The sequence below is a fragment of the Orbicella franksi genome, chromosome 11 (assembly GCF_964199315.1).
Source record: "Orbicella franksi chromosome 11, jaOrbFran1.1, whole genome shotgun sequence".
NCBI lineage: Eukaryota > Metazoa > Cnidaria > Anthozoa > Scleractinia > Merulinidae > Orbicella > Orbicella franksi.
This window is the reverse complement of record NC_138155.1, coordinates 19,853,565-19,874,850: the sequence shown is the minus strand read 5'-3', so window position 1 is coordinate 19,874,850 and position 21,286 is coordinate 19,853,565. Positions and strand designations below refer to the sequence as shown.

Here is a 21,286-nt window from a genome sequence, read left to right as displayed (position 1 = left end):
GACACTACCATCGATTTGGTAACGTTCACCAAAAAATATTTGTGTTATCACCGTCATGATAAGCAAATAGAAATATTTTCATTTCCCTCTTCAAATAAACGTAAATAAAACCCACCCGACAAAAGAGACATGGGTAACGAAAATATGAAAGCAAGTGTTTTCCCAATTTTGAAGTTCCATCACGCACTAACGTATTTAGTCTTTAATGCCCTTTTATTATCTCACAAGACTCAATTCCAAGTGAACTAGACTCAAAATTTATACGATTATTTTTCATTCCATTTAAACTGGTATTTCTTCATTTGTTTTGTTTGTTTGTTTGTTTGTTTGCTTTTTTTTCATAAAACGCCATATTTAGATTATATTAATGGGAGAGGATTTTACATGTAGAATTCAATTAAAATTTAGGGCACATTGCATGACGAATGTGACGACGAATTGAATCACATCACTTCAACTTCAAAGATTTATTGACAAAATCCAAACGTGAAAATATTGGTCAATTAATTTCATGACTAAACAAACATGTTGCTTCGTTAGAACTATGATAATAAGTTAGAAGAAACAAGAAACAAGAAACATCCGAAAAGAATATTTCTGATGTCATTGGCCTTTTTTAAAACAGTGGTCTTGACAGTTTTAATTTTCTTTAAATTTTTTTTTTTTTTTTAATTTAACAATAACGTTGATTGATTGAAGTGGGATAAATTTTGCTGGTGACCCAATGTTTTATTTATTTTAACCTTGCTCAGCTGCAAAAGAAACCTTCTCGTTACTCCAGCACATGCTCTACGAGACAAATTCAGGTGCTTATGTCAGAAAACGAAATTCTGAAATCAACGCCAATAAACAGGTGTGGTAGACATGATATTTTTCTTCTCCAAAACAAACGTTATATGAGTCGAAAGACGGTTTTCCCTCGTATATTTCATTGTAGTTAAAATTAGTAACACAACTTACGATAATTTCTTTATAGCCAACGGCGGAATGGGAAAATAGGTTTTCGTTATCAACCAAATCAAAATTCGAAATAATTATGAACTTCAACCTTTCAAGTTCCCAGTCAAAGTATATATTTTCAAGGTTGTAACCAACTTGTCAGTTTTACTGGTTTACTTTCCAAATTTCTTCACAAACTATTACTCTTTACTGTTAGGAATTAGACGAACTAGTATTATCTTTGTGGAGCAGAAGATGACATAGAATAAAAAGGTCGCCGTGACAAGGAAAGACAAAAGATGGTGAACTTAACTGAAGATGGAAACCACACGACAATTCAAGACTTAGTTTGCACGCCACACTTTAATGGAACAAATCAAAACATAATTGTTTCAACTTTAAATGCTTTGCTAGCTTTCACCGCATTTCTGGGGAATGTTCTGATCATTGTTGCTCTTCCAAAGGTGTCGTCCCTTCATTCACCATCAAAACTTTTGTTAGGGTGTCTAACAACTACTGATCTCTGTGTTGGCCTCATTACTCAACCCATCTACGTTAACTTTTTATTGTCCCCAGAAAATTCCAAGCGTTGTTACTATTCTGTAATCCTTAGTAATGTCATGGGTTCAATATTTTGTGGAGTGTCGTTGCTAACATCGACTGCAATTAGTCTGGACAGACTTCTTGCCCTGCTGTTAGGACTAAGATACAGACAAGTGGTAACTTTGAGGCGAATGCGGACCCTCGCTGCAGCCATTTGGCTCTCTAGCACTGCTCTTGCAGTAATACTACTTTTTAACATCCCTGCAGCTCTATTTATCATATGTATATCAATGTTATTATGCATAGTAACCTCAACCTTTTGTTACACTAAGATTTACCTCAAGCTTCGCCTTCACCAAACTCAAGTACAAGGTCATGTTCACCAAGGACAATCGAATGGAGGAGTAATTAAACTGAATAAAGCGCGATACAGAAAAACTGTATTCACCTCTTTGTGGGTACAGATAACATTAGTGATTTGTTATCTTCCTTACTTTACCGTAACTATATTTGTTTTACCTGGATTACTTGCAAAATTTATTGACCTTGCTTGGGGAGTAGCGATATCTTTCGTTATGTTCAACTCATCTCTAAACCCATTTCTGTACTGCTGGATGATGAGGGATGTAAGGCAAGCAATGAAGAACACGATCAAGCAGTTATGGTTTTTCTGAAGTTTACTGTCTCGATAACTCCGAAAGGCATAATTAATAAAAGCAGTCAAAAGTTAAATTCGGACTCTGTCTTCTCTCGCAGATCTGTTTTCCTCGTTATTTTAATTTCTGCCTTGCCAAAATAACGCCGCTTGTTAAAGATAAAGAATAGCTAGTCAGACCTATCCAATCTGAGAAAAGATGGTACACTCAAGGAATTATTGTGCGGCCAGGTGGTAGGTACTTCTACCAATGACGGGGTGTGGGGAGTTCTGCCCACTCCCACTACTATCAATCCAGTCTCCCGACTCTGAAAAAAATACGGTTTTGTTACAAGGTCTGAACATTTTAATTTCAACTTACGTTTAAATCTTCTGTAATATTTGGAAATTTTCGGAAAATGTACGGCAACGTTCGTGTGACTTTCGGACAAGTTTTGGAGAATCTTCGGAAGTCTTCGGAAAGTGGTCGGAAATCTTCGGAAAATCGTCAAAAGCGCCGTCATCAGTATGTCTATATAATAAAAAGAACATTACACGTTACGCGAACATACGAATTTTATGTTCTCGTGGCGAGAACAATATCTCACTCGTTTGCTGCGCTAACCCGTGAGATATTGTTCTTGCCACTCGAACAGAAAAATTCATATCTTCTTCTCTTCATATTCTTCTCAAGTATGAGTAATAAACGTACATAGTATAAACATTTTGAGTACATTTAGTATGTGCTGGTCCGTACGAAAAAGATTGTATTGCAATAAATTAATGTCACAGTTTGAGTGCTTTTTCTAGACACAACACGAGTTGCAGCTCGCAAGATTTTCATTAGCACTAGTTAAAAAAAAAAAAACATTCAAACGTAAAAGAAGAAAGCTCAATTTGGTACCGATTATCTTGTCGGGAGAGTAAAATCTTTTCTTTGTTGAGCCACACACTTGAGTATTTGAATCCTCTGTAGATGAAAGGTTTTATTATCAAGCTATGAATCGCTGAAATGGGCTGAAATGGCCTCCTTCTCGAAATTGTGTTGATTATATAAGTTAAAAAGACAGTGAGGGAATTAAAATATAAACTAAAGACGTCATCTCTTGTATGTAGCAGTTGTACCTAACAACGTAAATAATGGTACGAGTGAAGTAGAACCTTGTACAGAGTACAAGGGTATACAGTTTGATCAGTTATTTTATCATTTTCCTATGGTGTCCGGAGTAAAAAGGTAGATTTTAGTTTTATCAGCTGAAGCGGAAGGCTGATAACATAACTTATGTTCCTTATGTCACTCAAACCGAATAAAATCATACTGTGGCACGAAACACAACCAAAGCATGGCTACGTCGATAATGCCTACATAATATTATTTAAAAAGACGCTCAAATACATCATCCTACCTAGCCAAAGCTGAGTCATCTACCGAGAAGCCTAAGCACAAAAGTAACTGCACTGACTTTCAAAATTGTCCAATTTTCATTAATTCGTTTTAGAATATTGACTCTGGGTTATTAAAAGTATATCAAATCGTACTAAGCCGTAATTCTCGGAGTGGTTTATGGTTATTACATGTATAGCGCACACACAAAAAACTGGGTTTTTTTTTTTTTTTTTTGCTTTTTTCATCTGTTCTAGATCAGTGCTATCTGTCTTGCCTGTAATGCCAAGTACTTGAGTATTACTTTACCGGCAAGCATTTCCTTTTACTGAAACGGAAATTGTCACCCACAAGCAAAAAAGGAACCATTATGAAAACTAACAAATGTTGGCAGATTATCTCTGCACTTCAATGGTTTTTAAGTTATGGGAACCCTGAAACGCCATTCTCATTTTCCCGACATGATAACTTGTTCAACAATTTGGTTTTTGGTTTTCGAATAGCATTTAAAAAACTATGTAAGTTTATGATTCAATTTTCACAAAATATACCAACTGGAATTAATCTGTTTACATCGTAAAACACGTACATATGGTATGATCATCTAAAAGCAATTTCCGTGCAAATTAATTATTACTTTCTAGTAATCAGATAAGAAAACTAAGCCGGTCCTATTATCTTCTCCATGAAGCACGTTTATTACAAAAGTGTTCACTCCAACAGGGGGCGACAAACTAAAGGAACATTTTATTCTCCCAACAAAAGAAAAGCAAAAAATGGTTAACGTAACTGAAAATGTTGGATGCATGACAGGTCTTTGCGTGATCATGACACATCAAAAGATTGTGTACTCGGCATTAAACAGTATTCTAGCTGTAATTGCACTTTTGGGAAATGTTTGGGTCATTGCTGCTCTTCAAAAGGTGTCGTCCCTTCATCCGCCATCAAAACTATTATTGGGTTGTCTTGCCTGCACCGATCTCTGTGTGGGTATGATCACACAGCCTCTCTTTGCCGTCTTTTTGGCGTCACCAGAAGATTCCCTAGCTCAGAACTGTATTTTCAATATTTTTAATAGCTTGGCTGCAATGTTCGCGGGAGTGTCTTTGTTAACATTGACTGCAATAAGTGTGGACAGACTTCTAGCCCTGTTAATGGGACTAAGGTACAGACAGGTGGTAACCTTAAGACGTGCATGGATTTTTGTTGCTCTGTTTTGGCTTTTTAGCATTACGGTTGCAATGATATTCTTTTTCAACTTTCGCATTACTATCTTCATCATTTCCATAGCGATGTTATTCTGTATAGTAACATCGACTCTATGTTACACGAAAATATACTTGACGCTTCGTAATCACCAAGGACGAGTTCAAGATAATGTCCACCAAGGACAAACGAACGGAGATGGAATTTCGCTGAACATAGAACGGTACAAAAAAACGGTGTCCAGTACATTATGGGTACAAATTACACTAGTGGTTTGTTATCTTCCATATGCTATCGTAGCTACAATATTCGCCTCCACGGAAAGGCGCACACAGTCACTTGACCTTTCTTTGGGAGCAGCGGTAACTCTTGTTTTGTTCAACTCGTCTCTTAACCCATTTCTGTACTGCTGGAAGATGAAGGAAGTAAGGCAAGCAGTGAAGGTCACGATCAGACAGTTTTGTTGTTTCTCATGTTAACTATACAATGCCTTAGTTGTAAATGCGACCTGCCCTCGGTGTTTCAGAGACTTAAAGCTTAGTGTGCAGTACGTACTATATTGGCCAATTTGGAGTTGCGCAGAGAACTAAGAGGAGTTTCAAGTCTTAACGATCGATAACTGACACAACCATGAAAGATCATGTTTGAGATTGGCTTTCTGATCAAGTTTGAGGCCTTTAGGTTGAAGTAAGACCAAGTTATCGACTTTGAAACACTGTTTAAAATTAACCTATGTAAACGAATCTTTAGCTTTGCGACAACTGTAAAATCTCATCATGTACCTACTACTTGCAAGAAACTGAGATGAAAAATCATTGTTTGCCCACATTTATGAGTATCACAGAAATCATAATTCAGAAATGGTATGATGTCATCCATGTCGATCAAAGGCGAAATTGAGCTGCCACGAGGAACTGTGCTAAGCAAAGTGTTACTAACTGAATAATAAAAGTTAGGAGGGTCTTTCCAAGACCAAAATGAAGCCCCTATCTCAACTGAAAGGTTGAGAAATTAAGTAACTTGAGCTTTTAATTGGAGGAAATGGATAGTTTATAAAGTTATAACTTTCGGAGAGGCACAACGAAATACTTGTCCGATAACAAATACTTTTTAGAAGTATACATTACATTTCTTTACACCCGTTGGCTGTTTGGTAAGCATAATAATAACTACACTATCATCCTTTAAAAGCTCAAGTCACAGAAGATTTCATGTGAGCTATCGAGTTAGTGCTAGATAAGAACGGGTGATTAACTTTTCTTAACCAGTGAGAGTTATCTACAAGTACATCTTGTTGACCGAGAATAGGGGGCAACCGGGAACGAACTGGTGACCTATCGATGTGCGGTCGAATGCTCCACTACTGAGCTATACCCAATAACTGAATAATAATGAACAATTAGATTATGAGCTCGGGATCTCAGTTAGTTGATAGTTACCAAACCAACAGCTCGCTTGTTACAAGCGACTGTGTTCAGACAAGCACTGGTGGTTCAGTGGTAGAATTCTCGCCTGCCACGCGGGAGGCCCGGGTTCGATTCCCGGCTAGTGCATCTTTTTTGCCTCACCGGGGCGGTCAGGGGACGTATTAGGGCCTCTGAATGAAATCCATTTCCTACTTGCTATAACACCATTAACATCCTTTAAAAATTCAAGTCACAGAAGATTCCATGTAAGCTATCGAGTAGTGTTAGATAAGGACGTGTGAAAAACGATCGAAATTATAAATGTGCTTAGTAATGGAAATTGCCATTGCGGCAGGGTTTTGCTATATGCTGGCGCCCCACAGTATTCTTGTTTTGCTTAACACATATTGACAGCTTGTTGCGTGGTTTTCTTACACGTTTATATTTTCAGGTTTATGACTCACACACATTAAATCCTTGCATCTGTTAATTTTTTGTGAAATATATCGTAAAGATCTCAAGAAACTTCCACAGTGCTCTTGGAAATTCAAACCGCCGTTCTAAAATCTATGAGTGGGGAAAACATTGGCCTGCGTTCCCGTTGTATTCAATATGTAGCACTGGTGGTAGCACAGTGCAAAACATTTTTATGCCACTATTTTTACCTCTAACAGCTTATCGTCTATCGGTATTATCCATTTCATTCCATCTTGGGTAAGATTTCCCAGCCCCTGTTGAAAGTTGGTTTTCACAAACCCAAAGTTTTGCTATATGCTGGCGCCCCACAGTATTCTTGTTTTGCTTAACACATATTGACAGCTTGTTGCGTGGTTTTCTTACATGTTTATATTTTCAGGTTTATGACTCACACACATTAAATCCTTGCATCTGTTAATTTTTTGTGAAATATATCGTAAAGATCTCAAGAAACTTCCACAGTGCTCTTGGAAATTCAAACCGCCGTTCTAAAATCCATGAGTGGGGAAAACATTGGCCTGCGTTCCCGTTGTATTCAATATGTAGCACTGGTGGTAGCACAGTGCAAAACATTTTTATGCCACTATTTTTACCTCTAACAGCTTATCGTCTATCGGTATTATCCATTTCATTCCATCTTGGGTAAGATTTCCCAGCCCCTGTTGAAAGTTGGTTTTCACAAACCCAAAGTTTGGATCATACTAATATTGGAAAGAAAACATTTCCAGTTGCATGATAAGCCTCGCTTCATTTCAAATTTGGCTCATCAGTCTTCGATTTTGCTTAACTTTATAAGTTTTTGGATGCTGCTTGCTCGAATTCATGAAGTTGAAAATGGTTTTCCTGTTCAGTGAAGCGTAAGCATGATAGAAAGCGTATTTTTTACAGCAAAACACAACGTTACGCATTTGAAAAGGACGCAAATAGTTTGTCGAACACAGTGGACGGAAACAATTTTTCTAATTGGGTAAATACCAAGAATACAACAAAATAAAATAAAAGGGGGAAACGGGTTGGAACGGTGACCTCTTGATCTGCAGCAGAATGCTCTACCACTGCGCTATGCCCCCTTATATACAACAAAGAAATAACATTCCTTTTCTTAACCCGTGAGAGTTAACTGTAGGTAAAACTTGTCGACCGAGAACAATTTCATGAAAGAAAAATATTTCATAATAGCACTAAAGAATTTTTTCAAAAAGACGGGCGAATATTAATCCAAAACGTCACAACATTGCTTACAAACTCTCATTCAAACACACCTATCAACCAATGAGAGCGCGTGTAATATTCAGTTAATTTATAAATACATATGTAGCCGATGGGAAGCTTGTGCGAGCGAGTCACGATTGGATGCAAAAAATGAATTACTTCGACCGTCAAGTGAAAACAACTTTAAAACTGCTCTAATTGCTGCCAATTCAGATGAGTCTTTTCCTATCTACGTTTAGTAGGTTTCAAATTGTTAACAAGCATGATTTCTCTTGTTTAGAGAGAGTGTTAACAGCCAAGCACTGGTAATTCAGTGGTAGAATTCTTGCCTGCCACGCGGGAGGCCCGGGTTCGATTACCGGCCAATGCAATTTTTCTTTATGCCACTATTTTGTTTTCGTTTACCATTAACAGCCTATGGTCTATCGCATTTCACTCTTGACTAGGCATTCTCAGGCTCTGATGAAAGTTGGTTTCCACAAAACGAAAGAAATCATTCCCAGCTGCTTGATCAGCCTCACATCTTGTAAAGTTTTGTTCATTAAGGCTTCGATAGTGTTTGGTTCTTGCCTATTCAAGTTCATGGAGTTGAAAACAGGGGCGTACCGTGAGATTGTGAAGGTATACGCACAAGAATGGTGCTTCAAACGTAACTAGGGGACTCCCTCAAAAAATTTGAAATCTAAGGTCTCGGAAATGCCATTTCCTACAATTTCGGAGGGACATTTCAATAAATCAACGCGAGGGAAAATGCATAGTTAGTTGTTAATTTTACCCATCCCTAGCCGGAGTTTTCGGCAAGCCAAAACAAAAATAGGGAGTAAAACAATGGTCTAAACATAGGGCTTACAACGTTTACAGGTGTGAGGGCCGTGGAGGGTAGAATTTTTTGCTTTTGTTTTCACTCTACTATTACGTTTCTTGACGTTTATGGGTTTTGTGAAAAGGTACCGGAGAGCCTTACACACACAGACAACAATTTGACATTTAAAAATCGGTTGGACTTTATGGCAACTTTAAAAAAAACTTGCAGGGAATAAGAAAATATTTTTCCAGATTTCAGTTGTACGCACGAGCGTACGTGCGGAATTGGACGCTACGCCCATGGAAAAAAAGTTTCCTTGTTCAATGAAGCCTAAGTGTGATAAAAGAGCAGATTCTTTTTATTAAGCCCCTTTCAGGATGGCTCCTGGCCCCTGTAAAATCTATTGGTGGCGAAAGCTTTCGCCTCCATTCCCGCTTTGTAGAGTATGTAGCACTGGTGGCCAGTGGTAGAATTCTCGCCTGCCACGCGGGAGGCCCGGGTTCGATTCCCGACTAGTGCTACAACCGTGCTTACTTACTGTCATCTAAACACACCTATCGACCAATGAGAGCGCCCGTAATATCTCAGTTATTTTATAAATGCACATGTAGCTGACGCGAAGCGCTTGAAACGTGTTAGAGCGAGTCACGATTGGTTTTGGTTTTAATTCTGATTGGATGAAAAAGTGGCGCGAGTTTTTTAAGCCAATCGCTCAGCGTAGCAAGTAGATAGTAACGCAACCAAAAACACTGCAAATGTGAATTACATCAGCACACTAGTGAAAACAATTTAACAGCACCAATATTGGTGTGACTTCAGATTAGTCTCTTCCTATCTACGTAAAGAAGTTTTGCACGGCAGCCATGTTGCATGGCAGGAACAATGAAAATGTACTGCATTGGAAAGAACATTTTTTCCAATACGAAAAAGAATGTATTGTTCCTGCCATGCAATATGGCTGCCGTGCAAAACCTCTATTAATAGTTTTAAGTTTGTTACCAAACTAAGAGTCCTCTTATAACTAGTGAGCCTGTTCAGACAAGCACTGGTGGTTCAGTGGTAGAATTCTCGCCTGCCACGCGGGAGGCCCGGGTTCGATTCCCGGCTAGTGCAGACTTTCTTTATCCCACTAGTTTATTTTCGTTTACCATTAACAGCCTATGGTATATCGCATTTCAATCTTGTTTAAGCTTTCCCAGTCCCTGATGAAAGTTAGTTTCCACAAACCGAAATTTTGGGTCACATTGGTATTGAGACTGAAGAAAACATTCTCAGCTGCTTGATCAGACTCACATCTCTTTAAATTTTGTTCACTGAGGCTTCGATTGTGCTTGGCTTCAGTGTTTGGTTGTTGCCTACTCAAAGTTGAAAATGGTTTTCTAGTCCATGGAGCCCTACGCGTGTTGGAAAAGCATATTATTTTATTAAGCAAGACACAGCATCAAAAAGTTAAACAGGGTACAGATCATGAATTAGTTTGCTAACCACAGTGGACGGGAACTACCTTTCAAATTAGACAAAAGCAGCGGAAAAGTGAAAGAAAGCTAAAGGGGACAACTGGGATTGAACCGGTGACCTCTCGATCTGCAGTCGAATGCTCTACCACTGAGCTATGCCCCCTTGTATACAACAAGGCGTTAAAGTTTTTTTTATTTTTAACCCGTGAGAGTTAACTGCAAGTAAAACTTGTCGACCGGAGAAAAATTTTATGTTTAAAGGGCCCTAGTCAGCCTCCGCCGTTTTCGATACCATCGAAATTATTGATAAAGCATGGTGAAACGAAATCTTATTACTTTACGGTAAGTTGTGTTCCTGAAAGTATGTTCAATTATCTTTAGTAGTTTCACAGTGATTTCTTTCGTTTCGACATGCTCGGAATGAAATATAATAGCCAAACTCTCGGATGTAAACAAAAACAAAGGTGTGGCTGACTAGGGCCTTTTAAGACTTGTGTGTTTTTAGGAGAAATATTTCATAAAAGCAATAGAGCACTTTTTCCGTGCTTACATAGCCTGATCTAAACACGAGGAAGGTTTTGAGACAGTTTTTTAAACGATAACTGCAGAAATTCTCGGGCGCTCATTGGCTAATTTTTATTGTCAATAAGCGGACAGACATGAATTTAAAATTTATGCGATGCATCAACAAACGAGAGCGGACAGTTTGACAATTTGATATCGTAAAAAAACAAACTGATGTCAGTTTTTAATGCGTCTGTTCTGTTATTGACCATGAATTTCGCCATAACATTGTCAAAGTAGATCCACAGCTACTTTGACAATGTTATGACGAAATTCGTGATCAATAACAAAACAGACGCAAGAAAAACCAACCTCAATTTGTTAAATGCAAACTCGAGACGCAGTCGAGGATTTGTATAACTTTAGAGAATTGTCCTAGCCTCCCTCGTTTTAGACGAGGCTTTGTTAACCCGGAGAAAGTGCTGTATTGTTTTTATAAAATATTTCTCAAAAATACGCGAGAATCTTAAACGCCACAACCGTGCTTACGGACTCTCATCTAAACATACCTATCGACCAATGAGAGTGCGCGTAATATCTCAGTTATTTTACAAATGCACGTGTAGCTGACGCAAAACGCAGGAAACGTGTGCGAGCGAGTCACGATTGGTTTTGGTTTTACTTCTAATTGGATGACAAAGTGGCGCGAATTCTTTAAGCCAATCACTTAGCGTAGTAACACAACCAAAAGCAGTGCAAAGGTGAATTACATGGCCACTCAAAACAACTTAACTGTTATAATTGCTGTAACTTCAGATAGGACTTTTCCTACATATATCGACGTCTTAGTAGTTTTAAGTTTGTTACCAATCCAACCGTTCTCTTGTAACTAGTAAGTGTAATCAGACAAGCACTGGTGGTTCAGTCGTAGAAATCTCGCCTGCCACGCGGGAGGCCCGGGTTCGATTCCCGGCCAGTGCAAATTTTCTTTATGCCACTATTTTATTTTCGTTTACCATTAACAGGCTATGGTCTATCGCGTTTCAATCTTGACTAAGCTTTCTTAGTCCCTGATGAAAGTTAGTTTCCACAAACCGAAATTTTGGGTCACATAAATGTTGAGAAGAAAACATTCCCAGCTGCTTGATCAGCCTCACATCTTGTAAAATTTTGTTCATTAGGGCTTTGATTGTGCTTGGCCTAAGTGTTTGTTTCTTGCCTACTCAAGTTCATGAAGTTGAAAATGGTTTTCCAGTTCAGTGAAGCCTAAGTGTGATAAAAGAACGTATTGCTTTTATTAAGCAAAACACAACGTCAACCAGTTAAACGAAGTACTGAATTAGTTTGCCGACCGCATTGTGGGGGAACCACTTTTCTAATTGGGCAAAAGCAAGGACAAAATAAGACCAAACTAAAAAGGGCAACCGGGTTTGAACCGGTGACCTCTCGATCTGCAGTCGAATGCTCTACCACTGAGCCATGCCCCCTTGTATACAACTAGATAATGATGTTCCTATTCTAAGCCCGTGAGAGTTAACTACAGGTAAAACTTGTCGACGTAGAGCAATTTTATATCTAAGATTCGCGAGTATTTTTTAGAAATATTTTACAAAAGTAATAGAGTGCGTTTCTTTCCAAGTGTTTAGATGAAGCTATATGTAAACACGGAAAAAAAACTCTTTATTGCTTTTATAAGATATTTCTCAAAACTGCGCGCAAATCTTAAACGTCACAACCGTGTTCACACGGCTCTCGGCTAAACACATCTATCGACCAATGAGAGCGCACGTAATATTTCAAGTATTTTATAAATGCATACGTAGCTGACGCAAAGCGCGGGAAACGTGTGCGAGCGAGTCGCGATTGGTTTTGGTTTTAATTCTAATTGGATGACAAAGTGACGCGGGTTCAGTTTCACTTATAGGTCTTTTCCTATCTGCGTATTTGCAGTTTTAAGTTTGTTATCAAAAGAAGAGTCTTCGCCACAAGTGGCTGTACTCAGACAAGCACTGGTGGTTCAGTGGTAGAATTCTCGCCTGCCACGCGGGAGGCCCGGGTTCGATTCCCGGCCAGTGCAAAGTTTCTTTACGTCCTATTTTATATTTCTTTACCATAAACAGCGTGTCGTCTGTCGCATTTCAATCTTTACCAGGCTTTCTCAGCCCCTGATGAAAGTTGGTTCCCACAAACCGAAATTCTGGTTCATATCGGTTTTGGAAAGACATTCCCAGCTGCTTGATCAGCCTCGTATCTTAACTGGCTTCGATTGTGCTTGGCCATAGTTAGTTATGGCTTGGCTTAAGTTCATTCCACTGAAATAGAACCCGCACTGAGATTTTTGTGAAAATTTGCCTATTGATTGGTTATATTGTAGGAACTTAAATTTTGAAATAAAAATGAGGGGTCCCCACGTTGGTTTAGGAGTAACAGCACCTTGTTTACACCCAGTAGATCGTTTTCACGTGACGTCATCACTTTCTAAAATCCAAAACTAAAGAGCCACCAAAGTTTTCATCCTCATCAGGCATAAGAGGCGGTATATTTCTATCTGTTTACAATTTTACAGCTCAATAGCGTGCTTCGTTTGGCATCCAGAGCATTTTGAATTTCAGGGGATGGAGATACGTGACACAAGGCTATGATCGAGTTTGTCGAAAACTATATACTTATCCCATGATTTTGAGCCTTTTTAGAAGTTAGAGCATTAGGAAAAGTGCTTATGTAAATGCTTGTTTGATCAGTACTGATAATCAGTCACCTAGATAGCCAAAGTAAGTTCCAGATGTTTACACTATTTACCGGCCGCCATATTGGTGTACCACGGAGGTACACCAACATGGCGTTTTCATACTGGGCTCTGTAAATATTTGCGAATATCTGAAGTTTGGGGAAACGCACAGGCCTAAAACTTGGAGAAGTGGCTTATTTAGTTATCTTCTATAACATCATAATTTCATAGCTTTTTCCACTGGGTGGTTTTCGATTTATTTATTTATTACGTGACAGTGAAAACGATCTATAAATCCTTATACTAGCACCATGATTGTAGTCACGATTGCTTGCTAGATTCACGTTTCCGACGATTGTTTTTTGTTCTACACTGAGAATTGGTCCATATTTATATTAGACAGAGAAATTTATTACTCAATTCAAAACAAAAGAAAAAAATAATAGGTCACCAAACTCGTCTGCGAGAAAATGACGATTTACCTCTATGGCGAGGTTCAGCTGTAAAGAGAAAGCCGTCATTTTTTAATCACGTGAAATTATGCGCAGAAAGGATGCGCAGTGCAATACTGAGGATTGACCTGTGGCTTACTACAGTTATTCTGAGACTCACTAGCGCGCGCTATGATTGCCTGCCAGACATCATGGTCAGTATCAATCGCGCGTGCAAAAATGACGCAAGCAACCCTAAGAAGAAACGAAAATCACTTCAGCACTTGAAAGGCGTTAAATCACTTCAGTATACGTAGCAATAGTTTCAAACTCCTTTCAAACATGTGTTTAAGCCTAGGGCCAAAAAAAATATTACAAAAAAGCTCGATAAACAACCGGTAAAAGACGTCTAATTTGCTCTTACTTTCTCGCACGCGATTCATGGCGTCACATGAGCGCGCTCTTAAATGAAGGGCGTGCGCAATTCAATTCTCGTCCAAGGTTGTAGAAGCCAGTATTTGATCGAGAATTGCTCGAAAACCTACCATACAACCCATGATGAAATTTTCGCAGTTGATTTATAGGGGTGAATTACGTTTAGAGCCAAAATTTTAAAAAAATCTGTAAGACCGATTTTGAGCTATTTTGGATTTCACATTTTCTTAGTTTGCGAAAAATCTGTCTTTCAGATTTTTATTTTACTTTGCATGAATGTTAAACCAGAGCTAATTGCTAATTCCTGAAATTTTGAGGTGGGGTCATAAGGGTAGATTTTGAGAAAAAAGTGATTTAACCTACTAGTTCCCAGTCTCTCCTTAGGTACTCGGTCGTTCGTTTTTGCCATTTGTTGACGTTTAATTGTTCAAGTTTCACTTAGAATGGTAAAAGCCTTAAGTAAACAGTAAATAGAGAAAGGAAAAGCATCATGGAACATTTTTGAAAAGAGTTAGAAGTTGGGCTGTTATAATCTATCAAACTGTAGTAAGCCACCTTAAGTGTTTGGTTCTTGCCTAGTCAAGTTCATGAAGGTGAAAGAGTTCAGTGAAACTTAAGTGTAATTAAGAGCATATTACTTTTATTAAGCAAAACACAACGTCAACAAGTCAAACAGGGTACTGAATTAGTTTGCCAAAAAAATTGGATGACAAAGTGGCGCGAATTCTTTAAGCCAATCACTTAGCGTAGTAACTCAACCAAAAACGGTGCAAATGTGAATTACTTCGACGTTCAAAACAACTTAACTGCCATAATTTTTCTAAAGTCCTAGCCAAACGGACTCGCAAGTGGACCCAAATTTTCAACTTGCGTCTAGTTGGCGTGGGCTTGCGTGTGCTTGCGTTGAGTTGCGTTGCCGATTATGACTTGCGCTCACTTTGGTCGAGATCAAATTTGCACGCATGTCGACGCAAGTTTTTCACCGTTTGGCCACCAAAACAAAATCAACGCAAGTTGAGTGACGTTCATTCGCTGTTAAAGCAACCGTTTAGCCAATGAGATACAGGATATGTCTGCCTTGGAATGGGTTTTTTTGCGACTTGCGTATGCTTGCGAGGAAACTTGCGAGTACGTTTGGCCACCCTACGCAAGTCTCTTTGCAAGTGCGGCTACTTTCGACAACTTGCGAGTCCGTTTGGCCAGGGATTAACTTCAGAGAGGTCTTTTCCTATCTACGTATTAGTAGTTTTCAGTTTGTTATCAAACCAACAGTCCTCTTATCACAAGAAATGGTGTTCAGACAAGCACTGGTGGTTCAGTGGTAGAATTCTCGCCTGCCACGCGGGAGGCCCGGGTTCGATTCCCGGCCAGTGCAAATTTTCTTTATGCCTCTATTTTATTCTCGTTTATCAATAACACAATAACAAACTGTGGTCTATCACATTTTAGTATAAATCTACTAACGTGCTATCACGAATGCCGTTCTCTGATTGGCTACGTTACTCACTATCTATTCTCTGATAGATAGTGAGTAGCGTAGCAGTGTGCCCTTGTTAACAAAATGACTGCCGCTTCTTTGTGTTCTCGAGGTATCTGTGAAGAGGATTTAGACAGTCTTGAACGTCTAGTAGATTTATACTAAAACAATTAGATTACTCGCTCTTGATTTCTATGCGTCGGCAGATAGTTTATTCGGGTTGCGTCCTCGTCAACTATCACGCGATAGAAATCTCGAGCTCATAATCTAATTGTTTAATTCCTCTATGATGAAACCATTTCATTCCGTCTGGACTAAGATTTCTCAAACACTGGTGAAAGTTAGTTTCCACAACCGAAATATTTGGTCACACTTGTATTGAAAAGAACGCTTGATCAGCCTCACACCTTGTAAAATTTTGTTCATTAAGGCTTTGATTGTAGCTTGGCTTAAGTGTTTGGTTATTACCGACTCCGATTCATGAAGTTGAAAATGGTTTTCCAGTTCATTGAAGCTTAAGTGAGATAAAAGAGCATATTCTTTTTATTGAGCAAAACACAACACCATGGTTTACCAAACACAGTGGCCGTAAACCACTTTTCTAATTAGGAAAAAGCCGGGGGAAAAAATAAACCAAAACCCAATTTAAGGGGGCAACCGGGGTTGAACCGGTGACCTCTCGATCTGCAGTCGAATGCTCTACCATTGAGCTATGCCCCCTTGCATACAACATGGCAATGAAGTTTTTGTTCTTGACCCGTGAGAGTTTGGTAAAACTTGTCGACCTAGCACAACTTTATATGAAAACTGTTAAAGGGGCTAGTCACGCAATTTTAGGCAATTTCAGCACTGTTCAAACGGTCATAGAATTAAGTAAAATATCACAAAAACGGCTCAAAACTATAGAAGATCTCAAACAAAACCCAGGAAAGCCAGGAAGGGTCATGGATGGACAATACTGGAGAGGATAAAATGGATTGCATTTGGGTAAATTTGAAAAACGTCGGCCCATCTTTTTTCAAATTTACATCAGTTCATATCAAAATGTCATTTACTGACAGCTGGAAAATCATTCTCAGTTGTTATGTGGGCTTGATTTTGCAAATGAAAGACTTTTGCTCTGCCAATTTGACGTTTAGAGCTCATAATTAACGAAATTAAACAAAATTACCTAAAATAGCGTGACCTAGCCCCTTTAAGTTATTTGATGGCAAGAACAAAGTCAGACAGTTTTCTTAGTAGGGTTCTAGTCAGGTATTACTTTCATAGTTTTCACTCCTGATATTATTCCATGTTGCGAGATAATTACTGGGAAGGCTGAGAATTCAACGTGACCCTAATTAATGGCCTTGTTTACCATGTTCTCTCTGTAGCTCAGTGACTGGCAGTGTCTACTTTTTTGAAAACCTTTTGACAACATAGAAGTTAGACATCGTTGATGGTGAGCCCGGATTAAAAGTGATTACGCTGTAACGCTTGATGGGCTGTAAACTGCATGACATTGTAGTGTAGTATATAATCGTGACGAGAGGAGGAAAACGTAGGTGGAGAAAAGAAATAGGCAAATAGCTCTTACTGTTAGAAATTCTGTGCAATAAGCTATATTGTGTAAGAGAAAAGAGTAATAGAAATATTCCAAATAATTTTCTACTTCAAGCTTGCGACATAACAAAGGCAAGCCGGTTGCGTTTACTCCCCGGCAAGACCTAAGATGGCTTTTCAAGGAGTTTACCAGGCCTTTCTCTAAAAACAAATCAAACCAGTGTGCCCGTCTACATAGTTGACGCCTTGGCACTGAAACTCGGCCAAGAAGCCAGCAAAATAGTGGCTGATTTTGCTCAAAAGTATAACCAGGGAAAGAGAAATGTCCACCATTTTACCAAAACTAAGATATTTTCTTCACTCAAAAATTCTTAAATCCATGCAGCAATGTGAATTAGGGAATTAGATTTATTATATAAAACTCAGTGGTTTACCGAGTGCTAACTAATTGATAAATTAGTCTACATTTAGTCTACATGACACTTCATGCACTTTTTTCAATCAATCAAATGTGTAATTAGATTCAAACTGTCTATCTTTTAAAATACTGAGCAAATATGTGTTAAATGATTTCATCATGTTTTTACCTCAAATAATTTAATATTGCATTTTTGTTTCGACAAAAAGATCACGGAACGGTCTTTTAATTTGGTTTTCTTCGTGGGAAATATCTTTCTCTCATAGGGGTATTTTTTTGCAAATGTGCAGAAGACGAGAAACACCATAAGGTTCAAAATTAGTAGTTTACATTGGAGTGCAACGAAAATTGTGTTGTTCCTAGTCAATTTTTTTATAGTTATGATTATACCGCATTTAAATCTTTCAATATCTTTTTATACTTTTATTTTAGATATCCCATAGGCGAAGGCACGTTCAAGTCAATATACAGTCCTGTTGCCACTACTTGGGGCAAACAGATGCAATGGTCATCATGAATTCGAAGAACCTATTAAAGTAACATGTGTCTTCTTCAATTTGATGATAGAGATGAAAATGGCCCAATCAACTAGAGACAGAGTCTATACGTCTACTAAAGATTACCTATGCTCAGCAAAGCTTGGTGGAATACGTCAAAGTATATTTCTGGCAACGTTAAACATTCTTATTTCAGTGACTGCAATTCTGGGCAATGTCCTGATCATTGCCGCTCTTCCGAAGGTGTCTTTCCTCCATTCCTCGTCAAAACTTAATTCTCTTCCACTGTCTCGCCTCCACCGATCTTTGCGTGGGCTTGATTTTACAGCCTCTTAACATTTCATACCTAATTTCTCCAGAATGACATACCAAACTCTGTTACTATTAGAAATCTTTGCTAATGTAGCGGCTGTAATGTTTTGTGGGCTATCGATGTTTACTTTGACTGCATGAAGTAAGTGTTGACAGACTTCTTGCTTTGTTGTTGGTTCGGCTATTTGTTATTCTGTTTTGGCTTTAAGCAGTGTAGCAATTATATATACTTATTATGAAATTATTATTGTAACTATCGTTAGCACAGGGCTGCTGTTATCACCCGTCATCACCCGTCTCGACGGCATAAACAAGTAGAGAATTTGGACTGAAGGCAGAGCGATATAAAAAGACAGTGTGCACTGCATTGTTGGTGCAAATTACATTACTTGCATATATTTCATTTGGTATAGAAACTACCATTGGTGGTAAGGCGTTAAGATTATAAGATACGTTTGAAAAGATACACTGATTTCAAAGATCAAAGATCCTGACAGTTAGCAAAAATGTAACGCCAGACGTTGAATTAAGGTTGGGAAAGCACACCAAACTTTTCTGCTCCGGGTTTTGTGAGAAAACCATTGATCAGCGCAATCGGAATGGCATGTTTACAATTGTTATCATTTAAAGAAATTATCAGTTATTGGGTTGCACTGTCACGCAATAAAAAAAAAAAAAAGAGAAATTGGAAAACCATGCACTGTATAAGTCAAGAAATTATGATGTTATAGGAGATAGATAAATAGAACACTTCTCCGAGTTTTAGGTCTGTACGTTTTCCTAAACTTTAAATATTGGTCGTAATAGTTTGCACAAATTTACAGACCCCAGTGTAGAGCCGCCATATGTTGGTGTACTTCCATGGTACACCAACATGGCGGCCGGAAAGTAGTGTGAACATCTGGAACTTACTTTGGCTATCTAGGTGATTGATTATCTGAAGTGATGAACCAAACATTTAAATAAGCACTTTTCCCAATAAAAAGCCTAAAAAATCACGATATAAACATATCTTTTTGGACAAACGCGTTCATAGCTTTATGTCACGCACCGCCATAACTCTGAAATTCAAAATGTACCTGTTTTCAAACGAAGCAAGCTACTGAGCTGAAAGGTTGTTAACAGATATAAATTTGCCGCCTCTTACGCCTGATGAGGATAATAACTTTGGTAGCTCTTTAGTTTTAGATTTTTGAGAATGATGACCTCACGTGAATACCAAGAATAAGCCGATCGAGACACAATACTGTAGAAATACACATTGACTTTACAGGCTTTGATGAATAAAGTCGTATTTATTCAGGTTTGGTAGGGAGGGTAGGTGGGAAAACAGACAGGCTTATTCTATTCGCTGTCTTAAGAACAAAAGCGGTAATTTAACTATAGAAACGGTGCCGCTTCTCAATTGTTCTCCAAAATAATTAAGTCATTTATTAATGGCAGCTAATTAAAATATACTTGCCCCTAACGGTGTTCCAGAAGTCAACAAGTTAGAATAAAAGTGTTATCTAATTTTGGAATAACTCAAGCATGCATTTCTGAGAGATTTGTTTCATGGCCGGTCCGTTAAATTCGGTTGGTCGGGCTGGATTCTGTTATCATTCCATAAATGATTTGAATGCTTCAGCGTTGGAAAATGGAATCTATATTTACGTCACAACTCACCTTTTACTACGGATATGTTTCTTAAACAAGATTAGCTCATAGACTAACTTGATGACATTGAAAAATCAGTCAATTAAATAACACTCAAATCGATTAGTAGCAAGTAAATTGAATTTTTTTCGCATTTAGACTTTATATAATGGAGAAAAAGTCAGTAGGGTGTGGCTATCTAGAAAGAAACCGGGGACTAGAGATGCTCATCTATAAAAAACCGCAAAATACCTTACGAAACATACCTTGATAAGAAAAAGAGATTGTAACATTTTCTATTTAGGATCGAGTTCGTGCTCTTTTATTTTTAGATTTGCCCTTTGCGATAGATAATGGCGGATTCAATAAACGAGTGAAAGCAGGGACCACAGGCATTGGGACGTGCAGAAAAAAGGAAATAAATGTGGTAATTAACTCGACACCCTAAACCGTAGTGTTTTTTTGAAGAGGCGGTATTTTGAAATTAATCTGATTGGGAAAAGTAACTATTGACCTTTTCTCCCTCGACGGCAAACATCTACTTACGAAACGTGTACGAAAAAATTCACTTAAGTTAATTAATTAAACCACGAGTCAGTGAGAACAGAATTCGTTCCAAACAAGAGGTATATTAGCCATTTTAATTCGTAAAGTTCTAAAACGTTGCGCTGATTAAATTTTAGACGTCCTTAACAATGCAGTGGACTGAATACTCATAAGCCTAATGGAAAAAAAAACATAAAGTGGAACCTAGATAAAACGAAGGGGCAAGAGACTGGCAAAATATATTCGTTATAACGTCTATAACGAGGTTTCGTTGTATCAAGGTTCTTTTCCATGTATTTTATTTTACTATTGCTGGGGCGAGGAATATCGTTCGTCATACCGAGGACTTCGTTCCAAAGAGGTTCGTTAAATCGTGGTTCCACTGATTCCGGCATTTTACGAATATGGGTACAGAGTAGTGGAACTCAACTTAGGAAGTCGCCTTTATTTTCTCGTAACGAGTTTTCCAAAGAGTCAGTAACGGTGATTTTTTAAACATTCCTCTGGAAATACTAGATTTGCCGAAATTCATGTTTTTCCGTATCTGTCGACAAACGTGTCTGTAGTACGTGCTGACTTGCAGCTGTGTTCAAATTCTTTTCTCAATTCTAATTTTTTTTCGGTCTACAATCTCAACAACGAAATTTCACTGACCGATCTTTCCTTGCAGCCGAGCGGTTCCCGTGCTTAAAGATTGG

General features: G+C 38.3%; 3 protein-coding genes and 9 non-coding genes across 12 annotated transcripts in view; 8 read left to right on the top strand and 4 right to left on the bottom strand.

The window, feature by feature from the left end:
* Nucleotides 1-21,286, bottom strand: part of LOC145503235 (TBC1 domain family member 22B-like) — a 279,621-nt gene that overhangs the window by 91,201 nt on the left and 167,134 nt on the right. The gene's annotated exons all lie outside the window — the stretch shown is intronic.
* On the top strand, nucleotides 973-2,666 carry LOC145460171 (melanocortin receptor 4-like). The gene has a single exon (XM_081444904.1). It carries the CDS (start codon nucleotides 1,239-1,241, stop codon nucleotides 2,154-2,156), a length of 918 nt encoding a protein of 305 aa, XP_081301030.1. The 5' UTR covers nucleotides 973-1,238; the 3' UTR covers nucleotides 2,157-2,666.
* On the top strand, nucleotides 4,133-6,701 carry LOC145503065 (melanocortin receptor 4-like). The gene has a single exon (XM_081482489.1). It carries the CDS (start codon nucleotides 4,277-4,279, stop codon nucleotides 5,183-5,185), a length of 909 nt encoding a protein of 302 aa, XP_081338615.1. The 5' UTR covers nucleotides 4,133-4,276; the 3' UTR covers nucleotides 5,186-6,701.
* On the top strand, nucleotides 6,189-6,259 carry Trnag-gcc (transfer RNA glycine (anticodon GCC)). Its single transcript has one exon. It is a non-coding gene; the product is annotated as a tRNA-Gly (tRNA).
* Trnag-gcc (transfer RNA glycine (anticodon GCC)) lies at nucleotides 8,101-8,171 on the top strand. Its single transcript has one exon. It is a non-coding gene; the product is annotated as a tRNA-Gly (tRNA).
* Nucleotides 9,649-9,719, top strand: Trnag-gcc (transfer RNA glycine (anticodon GCC)). The gene has a single exon. It is a non-coding gene; the product is annotated as a tRNA-Gly (tRNA).
* On the bottom strand, nucleotides 10,155-10,226 carry Trnac-gca (transfer RNA cysteine (anticodon GCA)). The gene has a single exon. It is a non-coding gene; the product is annotated as a tRNA-Cys (tRNA).
* On the top strand, nucleotides 11,478-11,548 carry Trnag-gcc (transfer RNA glycine (anticodon GCC)). The gene has a single exon. It is a non-coding gene; the product is annotated as a tRNA-Gly (tRNA).
* Nucleotides 11,983-12,054, bottom strand: Trnac-gca (transfer RNA cysteine (anticodon GCA)). The gene has a single exon. It is a non-coding gene; the product is annotated as a tRNA-Cys (tRNA).
* Nucleotides 12,574-12,644, top strand: Trnag-gcc (transfer RNA glycine (anticodon GCC)). The gene has a single exon. It is a non-coding gene; the product is annotated as a tRNA-Gly (tRNA).
* Nucleotides 15,466-15,536, top strand: Trnag-gcc (transfer RNA glycine (anticodon GCC)). Its single transcript has one exon. It is a non-coding gene; the product is annotated as a tRNA-Gly (tRNA).
* Trnac-gca (transfer RNA cysteine (anticodon GCA)) lies at nucleotides 16,287-16,358 on the bottom strand. Its single transcript has one exon. It is a non-coding gene; the product is annotated as a tRNA-Cys (tRNA).

Excerpts from the sequence above, each read along its gene's own strand:
- LOC145460171 (XM_081444904.1), top strand. The coding sequence starts at position 1,239 with ATGGTGAACTTAACTGAAGATGGAAACCACACGACAATTCAAGACTTA.
- LOC145503065 (XM_081482489.1), top strand. The coding sequence starts at position 4,277 with ATGGTTAACGTAACTGAAAATGTTGGATGCATGACAGGTCTTTGCGTG.